General features: G+C 43.2%; 1 protein-coding gene and 1 pseudogene across 1 annotated transcript in view; one reads left to right on the forward strand and one right to left on the reverse strand.

The window, feature by feature from the left end:
• Positions 1-10,762, reverse strand: part of LOC110396386 — a 156,630-nt pseudogene extending 145,868 nt beyond the window's left edge.
• Positions 10,937-14,240, forward strand: part of LOC110396388 (maestro heat-like repeat-containing protein family member 2A) — an 8,319-nt gene continuing 5,015 nt past the window's right edge. The window contains exons 1-9 of the mRNA XM_021392005.1: positions 10,937-11,039; positions 11,345-11,466; positions 11,665-12,088; positions 12,245-12,343; positions 12,459-12,610; positions 12,978-13,121; positions 13,659-13,739; positions 14,022-14,091; positions 14,207-14,234. Of these exons, the coding sequence (XP_021247680.1) occupies positions 11,015-11,039; positions 11,345-11,466; positions 11,665-12,088; positions 12,245-12,343; positions 12,459-12,610; positions 12,978-13,121; positions 13,659-13,739; positions 14,022-14,091; positions 14,207-14,234 (1,145 nt within the window). The 5' untranslated portion in view covers positions 10,937-11,014. The remainder of the gene's footprint in view (positions 11,040-11,344; positions 11,467-11,664; positions 12,089-12,244; positions 12,344-12,458; positions 12,611-12,977; positions 13,122-13,658; positions 13,740-14,021; positions 14,092-14,206; positions 14,235-14,240) is intronic.

Consider the following 14,240-nt stretch of genomic DNA (forward strand, 5'->3'; position numbering starts at 1 on the left):
TCCAACTCTAGTACTCTACACTGTATGTTTGAATTTAGTCAGGAGCTCCTTGTTTGTTCTCCAGCAGATACCAAGGTGGCTGAAGTTCCTCATGAGGACAAAGACCTGCAAGCATGCAGACACAGCTGCAAATCTGTAAAAAATTCTTCTGTCAGAACTTGAAAATCAAGCAAGCAGAAAAAACCAACACCCACTTATTGAGAATGTAAATATCTCCTCTTAATCCTTCTTAATAATTTCTCCTAAGTAACATCTCGTCATACACGATTATTCTTGTAAGAAAATATTGTCATAATTGAATAGCTGTTTCTTTCCTACTCAGATTTATTTTTCAATGTGAAGCTTGCATTGGGGATGATCCTGAGGACTTGTTTTCCTTTAGGATTTATTGGAGGAGCAGACCTACCCTTTCTTTTTTGAGTCTGCTTTCAATAATTCCACTACCAATCTGTGACATTTTTTCAAATGTAATCTGAAAATCAGTTGTAGAGAAAAGTTCCTGTGCATTCAGAAAGTGTTAGTAAGTGCATGGGTGGCGTAATGTGGGAGATACATTAGTTCCTATACATAGGAATTATGTATGTGCAGCAAGAATAAAAAGAGTATACAATCAGTGCTGCTACCCACATTGTTCTGGATTTTGGATGGATTGTAACTAGTTAAACCTCTATACTTTAAATGGTAATGTCTGGATAATTCTGTGAGATAGAACTTGTGATTATTAGTGTTATTAACTGAATATTCGCAGAAGAATATCACCAATAAAAGACTTTATTCTGTGCTCTTAGCTATACCTAGCTCCTCCTTCCTCCACTGCCTAAAATCAATACTTACATATTATGACATTTTTGATGATGTATACACATTCCCACACTTAAAAATCCTAGGAGAGAGCAGCTATTTTGTTGTTTTGATAAAATGTTTGGGTTCTGTCATTCTGATGTCTGGGAAAAATAAGTACAAAATATGTGTTAAATTGAGATTGTATTTTCAACAACAACAACAAAATAAAAAAGGAATAAAAATCCTACCCAAATAGGGATCACCTAGTGAGTAATAACTTTATTTCTGCATAGCTCAGGGGGGTTGCAAGGGGAGTGTGAAAAGTTCATTATTATCAACCAGAAAAAAAACTGAATGCTAAGAAGAAAGAATCATATTTCCTATTGAGATTTCTCTCAGACTACATGATTTGCATGAAGGGCGCCACATCAAACACATTGGGTGCCCTTTTTCAAATATTAATGTGAAGCTTGTTTCAAGCTCTCTCTTGACTTTGTGCCACCTTGTATCAAAGGAAGTTAAAAGTAGGACTTGGGAGGAAATATACTTTTCCAACTGTTTCAGCACTTAGCAAAAATCTTTCCGTATTTGATCAGTTCTGCTTCAAACTTTTATTATTTTGATAAAGATGCACTTTTTTTTTTCCACTGTGCATTTTATGGCAATCTGATCTGGGCTTTTTTCCACTGTTATTGAAGATTTTAATTTTGCAGTGGGGTGCCACAACTGACACACTCAGAGCATTTATATCTACATAATTACTTTATCTGCCTTAGTCTTTTTTCCTGTGTCTCAATATTTCTATTAAATTTCTATTAAATATTTATATATCTGAATAAGATTACTCCAAAGTATGTCTCAAAAAAATAAATGAGCATTTAAGATTGTAGTAGTCTGAGCTGTCTTAATCTCTAATCGAGCTTCTAAACACCTCAGTCTACGCTAATGAAAATGTTTCTTTTGTAGTTAATGGAGTAAAAGAGGTACATCCCCAAGATAATTCAGACAAATGAGCTGTCTGGTAGAGATTAGATGAATTCTACTCTAACAGTACGAGTTTCTTTCAACTGACTATAAAATGAGACTAAAATACTAAGCTTATATTTAAATTGCTAACATTTAGTCATAAATATTTAGGTAATTTCCACAATAAGTAATGCTACCAACATGAAAAATGAAAGTGGACATGAGTTCTGTTTGCTTCCCTCTCTTCTCAGAAATAAAGAGGGTGAGACTAAAGTCAGAGGATTTCTTTCTGAGAAGCTCAAACACAAGTAAATCTCTCATAAAAAATAGGAGAGATGAGGCACATTGTGCAACACAAGATAAATTATTAGTTAAAGTATGATATTGTGGAAATATGCAGAACAGCAGTCCTAGAAGAATTTGGATTTACAAATGGCACTAAACACAGTCCGTGGGACAAAAATATGAAATTACAATGACATAGGAAAAAAACTGCTAACTGGTAATTTAGTAAGTTTTACTATACTTGCCTGAGAACTAAATGTTCTGCACAAATGCTGGGAATTACTCTCATGGGCTATGGTAAAGGAACATATTCACAATCACTAGCCAGATTTGTGTCTGAAATCAAGAGAACATGGATCTCTCCACTCATTAACATCTGGGGAGATACAACTAAAGATCTTGAAGCATTTTCAGAAAAGAAAAAAAGAAAAGTGCTCTGGAGAATAAAAATGAACAGGCTGTTTAGCTTCTAAGACAGATCTTCTAAGCTCTTTTTCTTGCCATTTTTCATGAAGAAGAAATTAGAGAGATATTAAAGTGAACTAGTGACAAAAAATACGTGAAAACCTAACAGTCCTATTAAAAAAAAAAAAAAACACAATAAAATTTAGACATGATGGATTCCTTCTTTTCTTCTTACTACAGAGAAATGTCCTCACAATGAAATCAGTGAGATAGTTTTCTGTAAGTCAGAGAAAAAGCAAAGGTTATCTTAGGAATTAGCAGCTGGCAAATTTTTTTAATGTAAAAAAAAAAAACCAACAGCAAAGTAATTAACATTTTTTCTGACCAGTCCTATTTAAGCTCCTAAGCAAAATCATCAGTTCTATCATATTATAATCATATACAATTAATGGTGGCACTAGTTTCAAAATTTCAGTTTTAATTACCTTTAGGAGACTAAATTTTTGGCAGTCCTGTATGTATTGGGAGAGTCCACATTTTGGCAAATTTCTGTTGAAGCATGTAAGAACAAAATTTGAAATGTTTATTAGATTGTCTATCTGATTATACAGCAAATCAGACTGAGTACTCTAAATTGAGAAGAATGAGCATAAGACCTTTTGCCACTTAGTGAAGTACTATCGGTGTTTTTACTGTAGTCATAAATAACAAATGTAATATTAGAAAAAGTCTGCTCTAGCAGGAATAAAAAACAGGACCACACATGTAACTATTTTGTCTTTCTTACTAATGTTCTTATGTTTCATACAGTAGCTCATTTACACAGAAAAGTACCTAGGGTCAGATACGTTCCAGAGTAAAACAAAAGGAGTTTGTTATTTCAAGTTTCCTGCTAACTTACAAGGAGAGGAAGGAGCAAGGCTCATCTGAAGTTATCAGGGTGATTAAAAGACTTAAATGTCTTCATGGGAAATATTTTCCTGGGAATTGCAGGGCTTCTTAAAGCAGTATCCAGCTTAAGCGGTAATTTCATTCCTTCATCTTACCCTGAGTGTAAGCCTATTGAATTGCATTTAACATTTTTTTCCTGATGTCACCCTTCTGTAAAAAATTCTAATATATATCACAAGATCTTGAAAAGTTGTAAAACACCATGTATCATCAAATAAATGTTAACAAACATGATCTTAAGACTCTTGTACTTGTTCCCATACCTGTAGTATGCTCACACCAGGAAAAAGATGTATGTTCCCCAACCCATTCCAGCTTGATCCTGTATTTCAGAGCTACCAATAAGATGTGAAATAAGACTGTGCTCGCCTGTCCACTGTCAAAGACCAAACATTTTACCCTGACTGCAAAGTCATAAATTTCAGTTCAGGAACACTGGGCATATTTTGCTTTCATTCCTGTGCTAGAAAATGCCCTAGAAATATTCCATTTCAAGTCATTCTCTGAAGCAGCCTTTAGTTCTCTTTTAGGGAGAAAACCAAAATCTTATCAATTTACATAATTATTGAAAATTGTTTCTGGTTTACAAACACTGTATTCTTTGCTTTTCGTTCATCCTGAGGAAAATTTTTTTGCTATTTCTTCTCTTAAGAAAACAGGAAAAGGAAAGAATAACAGTTTGCTCCCTGCTGTCAGAGCACAGCAATTTATAAAGTCTTAGATGACAGTTTGTTTTTCCTAACTATTCAAAAAACAGTTTTATAATTAAAACATCACATGTATTCAGGACCAAAGATCTCATTTTTGTGTCATTGAGCAGGAGTTGCATACACCTGCACAGCTTTATGGTTCTAGCTACATAGCTGTGGTGTACATATATGATTGCACAGCTAGGCATTTATGTTCTATTAAAGCAGACTAAGTTTTACTCATAAAACAAAGGAATTCACTTTCAGCTTTTATCAAAAGCTCACATGAAGTAAGTTCCTGTCTTGACTATTCTACTGGATCAAGCCTTTCATCTGTTTGAGAGCTGTACTTTCCAACCTTTTTGTCCCAAATCACACCTTAATACTGTGTTTCTAGTCTAGAAATATGATGGAAACTCAGTTTGCCTGCAGAAAAGCAACAGAATAGGCATCTCAGTGCATATATCCAAGTCTCTAGATACTGTTTTCCAGTAATTTAAGTTGGAGTTTATCCCTTGGTATATAGAGTTATGATTTCTTCACACTGAGGGCTAATACGAAATGCATTAACTGCAAGCGGGGAGCTATAAAAATCCTAAAAGCCAATGGTTTAATACAAGAATTTTCAACCCAGCTGATACTGTATAAAGTGTTAGCAGTAAACATTGGCCCACAAGGGGATTACCAGGTCGTATTGTATGCTCAGTGTTAGACTCTGATCACGGCTTTTTGATGCTTACAATGCTGTTGTTTGCCTCCTTGTACTGGAATGAGTACAGGAACAGCAGCTCCTTCTTCACCAATTTCTCTTTCTTGGCTAGTGCCTTATAACAACAGAAATTATATGGGAAAAAAATAAAAACAAAAGATTTCTTCAGAAAAGAAAATAATAAATATTCCTTCAGATTAGCTTACTACTTGTTTGGCAGTGTCAGTGTATTCCGCATATCATATTAAAAGGAATACCTGTTTTATCAACTGACACAAATTAAACTAGTAGAATATATATACTATATAAAGGAAAGTATACTATAAGTTCATTAGACTTAAAGGAATTTTTATGAAAGAAGTACTATGACAGAAAATTAAATTATAACATATTTCTTAACATCTTAAGGAGAATTATGAATCTGGAATGCAATGCAGGTACTTCAACTTGATGTTGTTTATTTAGAACTTTTAACGAGATACTTAATTTCTGAAAGTGAATACCTTTATAGATAGGTTATTACATTGAGCATTCCTTTTCCTAAGGTAGGATTTTATAAATTAAATATTATTGGATCATAAACTTCTTCTTCCTAGAAGGACAAGAAGTAATAAATCTGTAATTACATTAACTACAGAAAAGTTAATAGATATTTTAATTAAAGAACCACCCTAACAGGATTAGAATTCACCATCTTATAACAGCTGAATCATGCAGTGTTTCATTACAATTTCTGAGTAGTCCCTCCATGAGTGTGTCATGTTCTTGCTATTATCTTCACCTGGGGGTGAATAGAAATAAAAACTGAGAGTCTCCAAAAATGCATTTCACTCACATTCTTTGTTATGAGAAAGACATCTCCATTTGGAAAAAGAGTGAATACAAAGCCATTTAGGGAGAGGGCTGAATTGAGGAGAACTGTGATCTATCTGAGTAGGTGGTTTGGTATGATGAAAAAGACTTCTCTCTGGAAAGAAATATTAAAATGACTAAAATGAAGTATGGGGCTATTAAGATATGGCATTTGTGTACGGTTCCAGTGTTTTCTATAGATAATCTCTACATCTTCCCTGTGAACTCTGCCTAGAATCTCAGAGTAGAAGTGGATAAATTCTCCCTCTTCTTGTAAGATTTTCTAGACTGTCTTGCACTCCTATGATATCTGTGCAAATTTATGTCTGCTAAACTGTACCAAAAGGGATTCGATAACTGAAGCATAAACCCATGCCAGCTCAGTTAGACACTATTCCTGGGCCTGGTTGAGTCAGAGAGCAAAGAATCCTGAAAATCCCAGGGTAAAATCCACAGATTAAATCACAGATTACAGTGGTATCTACAGATGTGGAGACCACTTTTTCTGGAATAATGACGAGCAAAAAGTGGGTTGTGGCTTACACATAGCAATCATGTTGTGAGGCTCCAGAGTTACAAGTTCAGCCTACAAGTCTTTTCTTCTTTCACAGATATTGCACATTTATGTGTTCTCCTTTCCTGCTTTCATTGTTCTTCTTCTTTTTTTTTTTTTTCCAGTTATGCCTGCTATTTTTTTTTCATGTCCCATCTGCTATTTTCGTTATTTTCCTTCTACTTTCTGTGGTGGTATTTTCTTGTAGTCTTTGGCAGTTCTGTTGAGAAACATATACAAAGCCCTCCTCTTCCTCCAGAGGATCATCTTCTCCACCATCTAGAATGTTATCAATGAATCACTTACAAATTGCTCAGGTGTGTCACTTTTTTATTGTTCCAGAAATAGCCAGGTTTGTCATATTCAGAAGTGCCATTTTGGTGCATCAGATAGAAATCACACAGCATTACATACAACCTCTGAAGCCTTCTAACCAGATAATGTCCAAACAGATATAGCTGATATTGCTTATATAATGGAAATTCGTTTGCACGAAGCGAACTTGGTCGACTCTTTAAACATTATTTGTAATATTTATCGTTGCTGATCAATGTGAAAATGACAGACAAGAGGAAATAACATATAATGCTGAAATTGTCTCATCATTACATATATGGAAGTAATGCGCAAATCTCATGATTTTTTAAATAGGTATACTAAGGTTTTTAGTTCTTGCTAGAGTTCTTACTGTGTTTTTTTTTCTAGCACTAGCCAATTTGTACATGCTTCAGAGAAATTCTGTGGATAAAGCTCTCTTCATGTTGCCCGAAGTTATTTTCTTACTGGTGGTTTAAGATTTTAAATAGGGAAGAAAAGTTGAAAATGTCAAGACTGAGCAACAGAACTATTGCAAGCTGCAGCTGGGCTGACGCCCGTATAGGAAAATCTTGACAGTTTAAAAATAGAAACTTGTTCCATACATGGATTAACTTTATATCTAATCCATGTTCTGGCACATGGTGCCCTACCTACATGCTCAAACTGTGTACTGACTAGGACGGAGATATGGATTTACACTGAACTACTTAGTTCCCATCCATTTTTACAGTTTTAAACTGAAACAAAACTGAAAGAAATGTGCAAACATCTTTCAGACAGATAACTCCAGTCAGCTGTGGGCACACTAGTATTTATGGAGATACACGTGTATTGAACTCGAAGTGATGGCTCAGACCAGCCATCAGTGCAGGCTGGTTAATCAACTCCCTGAAATTATCCTTGCTGACTTCAGTATGCAGCGTATTATGCTTCATTTGATCTTACTGAGCCACTTCTTAAGTCTACATTCAGTGCTGTGGATTTATGTGCCCAGTTTGTCTCTACTAACATATCTGTCATTCACAAAAGACAATCTCATACTTTTGGGAGTCTGAAACATGCTTCTCATGTACATGTATTTTCAATATTAAAATTTACATACAAATTATAAAACTTGCAATGTGTTTTAAAATGTTGGATTAGATCATGAGGGGACAGATTCTTCAGAGGCATTGTCTGCTGAGTCAGGTTAAGGCAAATGAAACATTGCACTCCTGTGTAAACACCAATCCAGTCCTGCTCTTCTAAGCAAGCTGCAGTTGAAATCCAGTCACTAACATTGTATTTAGGATGAAATTGCCTTCTAGCAATTTTGCTACTAGGATTTTATTATGGTTAAACAGATAAAGAGTTAACTGAAGCCACTACTGTGCTTGGTTTGTGTTTGTTTGTTGTTTTTTTTTTTTTTTTTCATTACAACCATCCACTGACCAGCACTTTGGCATTGGCCACATACAGCTGGGGAAGAGAGAAAGAGATATGTAAAAAAGCGACTGCTGGTAGCAATTGCTCTCCTCATTTCAGCACAGTCACACCAAAACTGAATCGTTAGTTCAAGACAGAATAGCCTGAAGCTGTCATAGAAAACACCTAGCTGTAGATTCCTTGGAAGTTGAGGAGTCAACCAAACATTAGTGGTTGTAAGCCTGATTTCTTCTGTCTGGGTCACCTTCCAGGTGAGAGCTTTAAGATGGAAAGAGATACAGAGCAGTGTGCTATTCAAGGAAATCAGGGGTTAGCCAGGAGAGGTTGCCTTAAACTTACAATGATTTATGACAGTTGGGCTGACGTTAAACTTCTGCAGTGCTTGTGAGAGGCCAGACTCCAGCCTGAATTAGAATCAGTGTTCTATAAACTACAACAGATAACAAGTGCTCTGAAGACATTAAATACAAGTTCATTTTTCCCTGTAGGATTTTGCAAGAGTGCTACATCATTGCTCTTACAGTCTTTTTTGTTTGTTTGTTTTCAAAGAAATACAGTGTATTTAATCATTTGCTGAATGGAAAGCATACATACAAAAGCTAAGAGTGACTACATACAACAGCTAAAAGTGATGACATCGACTTTGCAAACAAATGTAAGATACAAAAGGTGAACTGTTAACCTCACAATTAAACAGTTTCTAGCTTCATTTCAATTATGTTCTGTAAGAAATCTTAGAATTTATATTAATATTAACGCAGGATGTAATTTTCCTTTTCAAAAATCATCTAGAACAGGGTAAATGAAGTTGTCTTTAAATAAACAATATGCCAAAATCTGTCCTCCACAAATCATTGAAATTAGTCCAGATCCTGAAAGAAAATACATGACTATTTAGTATTAATTTGTACGGTGGGATGCAAACATAATGTCATGGTTTTATGATTTTCGGTTATTGGTACTCCACATCATAACATCATGTAGTGAATGTACCTGGTTCTCAGAAGAGAAGGACTACTACAGTCCCCACGGCACTTTGCTCCTCTGTTACCATTTTCCAGCCGGAGGGAAAAGATAAAAGCTCACAGTATAAAAACTTGCAGATCACAAGACCTCGTCCCTTTTTCTGCCGTCTCTCGTCTTGGCAGCACCTCGCTCTCCAGCCATCTTATCGTCGGTAGTAGAGTAAGGCCTACCTTGATACTGGGACATTCTCTCTCTCTGATTTGGATTTATCAGCTTAAATTGTAATTATATTGTATGATAGTGTGTTGTTTTGCATTCCGATATCTTATTTAGTAAATTAGTTTGTTTCTCCTCAGATTGTTGCCGCTGTTCTTTGCTCTCAGGGCCATCTCCCTACCCTTTTTCCCTTTCCCCTTTTCCTGGGACGTGGGCCCGTGGGTCCCCCGTTCCCTTTGTCACGGAATCGGGCCTAAAGCCCGTAAACCATTGACACATTACAGTAAAACCTCAGGCAACCCTTCTTTTTGACTTTATTGTAAAATGGCTTGCTCACTTAAACACTTTGCCAAAGACTTAAACCACCAACAAAGAGATCAGTTCCAGCTATTTCTGATACAAAACCAGTTGCAGTACATGGAATTTATTCACCTATCTCTGTCTATTAGGAATTTACTACAGCTGTTGATCCTCGTTATCATCATAAAACAAAGAAGAACAGCTGTCAGTGCTTTCTCCCTTAATTATTTTCCACGATAATATATACTAGCTTAGGACTATACTTAAAAGCTTGAAAAATAATTAAACACTCCAAAATACAGGTTTGCCATTCACTGTAGGGAAATGGGATGACAGAGCTTCATCTCATCTATCATAGACACTTGTTCATAGAATCATAGAATTATAGAATCATAGAATCACAGAATGGCTTGGGTTGGAAGGGACCCCAAGGATCATCAAGATCCTACCCCCCTGCCACAGGCTAGGCCAGCAACCTCCAGAGCTGGTACTAGACCAGGCTGCCTAGGGCCCCATGCAACCCGGCCTTGAATGCTTCCAGGGATGGAGCACCCACAGTCTTTCTGGGGAGCCCGTTCCAGCACCTCACCGCTCTCTCTGTAAAGAACTTCCCCCTGGCAACCAACCTAAACCTTCCCTCCTTGAGCTTAAAACCATTCCCCCTTGCCCTGTCACCGTCTACCCAAGTACAAAGTTGATTCTCCTCCTCTTTCTAATCTCCTTTTAGATATTGGACACAGTGGTCGGACGGCAGCATTCCAGTCACGTGAGCTGTACCACCATGTCTCCGTGATAGCAATGAGATCACATCCCCACAGATCTCTAGTTCTTCCAGATGTTCTAGTTTACTCCCCAGGCGGCGCACATTGCTGTACAGGCACTGTAAGGAAGCAGAGGGTGCAGGGATCTCTAGAGGGATGCAAGAAGGGTTAAGCCAGGCTCTTGGCAACATCATCTTCTCTGAGGAGTCCTCACAAGATCCTACTGGACAACTGGGAGGTTTTTCTCCACAGTTTCCTAAACAGACAGCGTTCCCAGGCCCTTCTCTGTCACAAGGAACTCCATCCCCTTCCTCCGTCAAATCTAGTTCAATGCTCTGGTCATCAATCCTGCCAGCTTGCTCCCCAGAACACTTTTGCCCCAACTGCTCAGTCCTATTCCGTCTCACGCCCACACACCTGGTCTCTCAAAGGCGTGCCCAAGATCACGGTACCCAAAACCTTGATCCCGACAGCATCCCCTCAGGCAGTAATTTGCCTCCTCTATTCTCCTCCTTCTTTCTGGGACCCAGCTGTCAGCCAGGAGGACAGCGGAGGACACTGAGACAATGCAGCCGCAGAACATGTCCGCCCCGGAGCGGAGTGCCTCACAAAAACATGCCGTGTTTTGGGGCCAGCAAGGTTGCCGGGCATGCTGTCTGATTCCCGCCTGAGGGCACGTGGATCTCTGTGAGGTAACACTCCTTGGTGAGATGTCACAGTGGCTGCCTCTTAGGCCCCTGTGGCAGCGGTGGGAGCGGTGGCCCAGTAGCTTGTGGAAGCTGCAGGAGGAGGACCCAGAGAGAGCACTGTGTCTGTCTTGAGATATCCTGCCGTGATGGAGCGGCTGAGAGCCCTTCGAGGTGAGGTCCCTCCACCTCTCTGGACACCGCGACGCTGCCCAAGCACACGTGTGCCACCAGTGTCTGTTTAGGATGCGCCTAAACAGCAGCACTGTCCTAGCTGTGCTGATGCAGCTGCCCACCGTGGTCTCCCCAGTGCCCCGGCAAGTGGAAGGCTCTCTCCCCTTTCCCCGCCAACCGCACATGTGCCAGCGCAACCCACCCTGCGCTGTGGGGCTGGAGGAGCATTTCTCCCAGAGCTGGCCGCATGCTCGCCCCTGGCTCCAAGCAACACCAACAGCAGCTGCTCTGCTCTTTCCTTCCAGGTCTCTTTGCTTGTGTGGGCTGCATGCCCAGACGTACGCGTCGCGGGAGCAGAGGCAGGGTGGCAAGCTCTGCCCCTGCCTGTCCCGTGACGTTGCTGCTGCAGCGCCTGCAAGACAGGGAGGTGAGCTGGGGCCATGCAAACATCAGCCCTTGCCCCGGCCCACTGCCACGGTCCCGAGGGTGCCAGGCCCACAGCCCAGGGTTTTGTGCCGCCCTCGCGCCTGCCTGACCCCGGCAGCACATCGGCATAGCCACGGGTGGCAGCAGGCGGCTCCCTGGGAACAAGGGCAAAGCGAGCGTGACTGATCCCTGTCCCCAGGGTGACCGAGCGCAGGCATACTGCGAGCTGGAGAGCGCCCTGTGGGAAGAGGACAGCCGCCCGCCATGCGGGGTGGCAAACCGGCTGCTGGCAGAGGTGTCCCAGGACCTGACGGTGGCCCAGGTGAGGGGTCACTCCCGAAGGCAAAGGGAGCCGCCTGCCCGCGCTGGCATTCTGCCGGCGGACGGCGGTGGCTTAGCCCTTCCCAGGGCCTCAGGCAGTCTCCTGTGCCGCGTGTCACCAGGGACAATTTTTCAGGGCGCGACAGACAACGTGAGGACAGCTGCCAGCAACGTCCTGGTGGCTCTGGCCCGCTCGCACTTCAGCTTGGTGATGGCCGAGCTCCAGGGCCACCTGAAGGCCGTGGCGGAGATGTCCAAGGAGTTTGCGCTCATCACCCTGAGCAAGCTGTTCAGCAGCTATGGTAGAGCACCCTCAGCCTCCTGACGTCAATGACAACCGGGCAAAGGGCTCTCTCCCCTTTGCATGTGCTCTGCGTTGAGCTGGGGGCTGCAGGGCTGCAGCCCCTCCTCCCTCTCTGCCGGGGCTCTGACCGTGGCCCTCTCCTTCCCCTCCGCAGCTCCGCAGTGCATCACCTTCATGTGGCTGACACTGGCCGGCCTGCGCTGTGTGGCCGGCCAGGTGAGGAGCGGCCGCACCCTGCGCGTCGCTTGTGCTGGTGAGTGCCAGCCCCTGAGCAAGGGGGGCTCACGACAGCCGTTGCACCTCGCCCTGCTGCAGACTCTCACAGGCTCCCTTTTCTCTTGGTATTTTTTTTTATTATTTTTCTTCAGTTATGAAACAATGGTCAGAAGGAGTCAGGGCTCACTTGTGCTCTGGAAAGCAATGCCCCTGGCCCGCCACAGAGAAAGAGCAAATCTGTGAGAATCTTTACCAGCTCCTCTGCTCTGTGGTGAGGAACTGGTGGGGCTGCGAGGAGGAACAGGTGAGCACTGCTGCATTCCCGTCCCGGGATGGCAGCGGGGACATCCCCGTTGGCAGCCCTGTCTGTGCCCAGCGGGCTGAGAGCAGAGGGCTGACGAGAGGGAGTGGACTGGCTGCAAAGGGCCCCAAACTGGCTCTGTGCTCGGGGCTGGATCTCCCTGCCAGAAAGCAGCCGCATGTCACAGCACTGCGGCAGGGAGAGCTGGGGATGAGGGTGTTGGGAAAACCTCCCTGTCCTCCAGAGTGAGCCCACTCCTGCTGGGCACGGGGGTATGGGGAAGGGGAAGGGAAAGAGAAAGAGACAGCCCTCTGTGTAGGAAGGGCAGACCTTCAGTCTTTGATGGTGGGCCTCTGCCGTCCCTCTCCAGGACAAACAGGCCGTCGTCGGGGCTGTGGCTGCCATGATGGATCTCCTCCTGCAAGAGGAGCTGCGCCGACAGCACATCTGGGAGCAGCTCCTCTGGCTTGTGCACCAGTGTCAGGAGGTCCAGGACACCTCCAGGGTGACCAAGGTGAGATGCTGAGCAGGGCTCAGCGTGGGTGTGTGGCTGAGTGCCCTGGGGTGAGTGCCCGAGGGGTCAGTGGGTTGCAGGGAGGAGGCGGGGAGCCCTCGGAGAAAGAAGGAACAGGTGTCCAAGGGAGGTCTGAGGCTTCCTGAGCTCTTCAGTCAAGGAAAGAGCAACCCAGACAGGCCCAGGAGGGAGCCAAGAGTCACTGGGGCCCATCTCCTGGGGATGGGAGGCTTCACCACCACCACTGTGTGGCTCTGAGTGCCTGAGGAGCTCTGTGCTAACAACCGGGAGGACCACGTCCAGTTGCATCTGATGGGGGAGGAGAAGGCTGTTGGGTGGGAAATGCCGGCAAACGATGTCCAAATGGGGCTCGGCTCACAGCAGAGAGACTCTCTTGGTACTGCTGGGGGGCGGTGACAAGCAAGAAGGCCTGTGTGGGAGCTTCTCCCAGTGGACAAACCACTGGGAAACGGTTTCTCCACTCCCAAGTGGCTAGATGTGGCTACAGCCCTTTCTTCCTCCCCTGGTCTCTTGCAGAGCCTCGATATCTTGGAGGGAGTTCAGTCTGTCATCCCCAAGGACACCTTGCTGGCCATCACCAGTGCCGTGTTCTGCGAGGTAAGGGGAGCCTACCCTCGCGCCCACAGCAGTTTCCCTCTTGGCTAAGTCTCAGGAGGACTGCGGAGCTCCGAGCCTCGAGCAGCTGCTCAGCCTTAGCTCCTGCATGCCCGTGCCTGCTCCGGAGCCATGCGTGTGCCCCTGGGGACGCTGTAGGGCGGGCTGGGTTTTGCCTGCGTGGCCTCTTCCCAAGAGCGCCAAGGGAGATGAGAGCAGGCAGCACGCTTTCTTTTCTGGCCTCAGTGCCAATGTGATTTTCTCAAGTGGACCTTGTCCCCACAGCTCTCTGAGGACACCAAACAGCACAGCGAGGCTGAGAGCACGAAGATGACCCGCTGCATCCTGCTGCAGGGTAAGGAGAGGAGATTTGGCCGTGCTTGGAGGTGCCCTGGCCAAAACCTCTCTGCCAAGCCTCAGGAAGGGGCATGAGTTGCTTGCTAACACAGCGTGGGATTTCTTCCCCACAGCCCGCATCTGCCCGGAGGAAACGGTCCTGTTTCT

This window comes from Numida meleagris, chromosome 3 (genome assembly GCF_002078875.1).
Source record: "Numida meleagris isolate 19003 breed g44 Domestic line chromosome 3, NumMel1.0, whole genome shotgun sequence".
Classification (NCBI taxonomy): Eukaryota; Metazoa; Chordata; class Aves; order Galliformes; family Numididae; genus Numida; species Numida meleagris.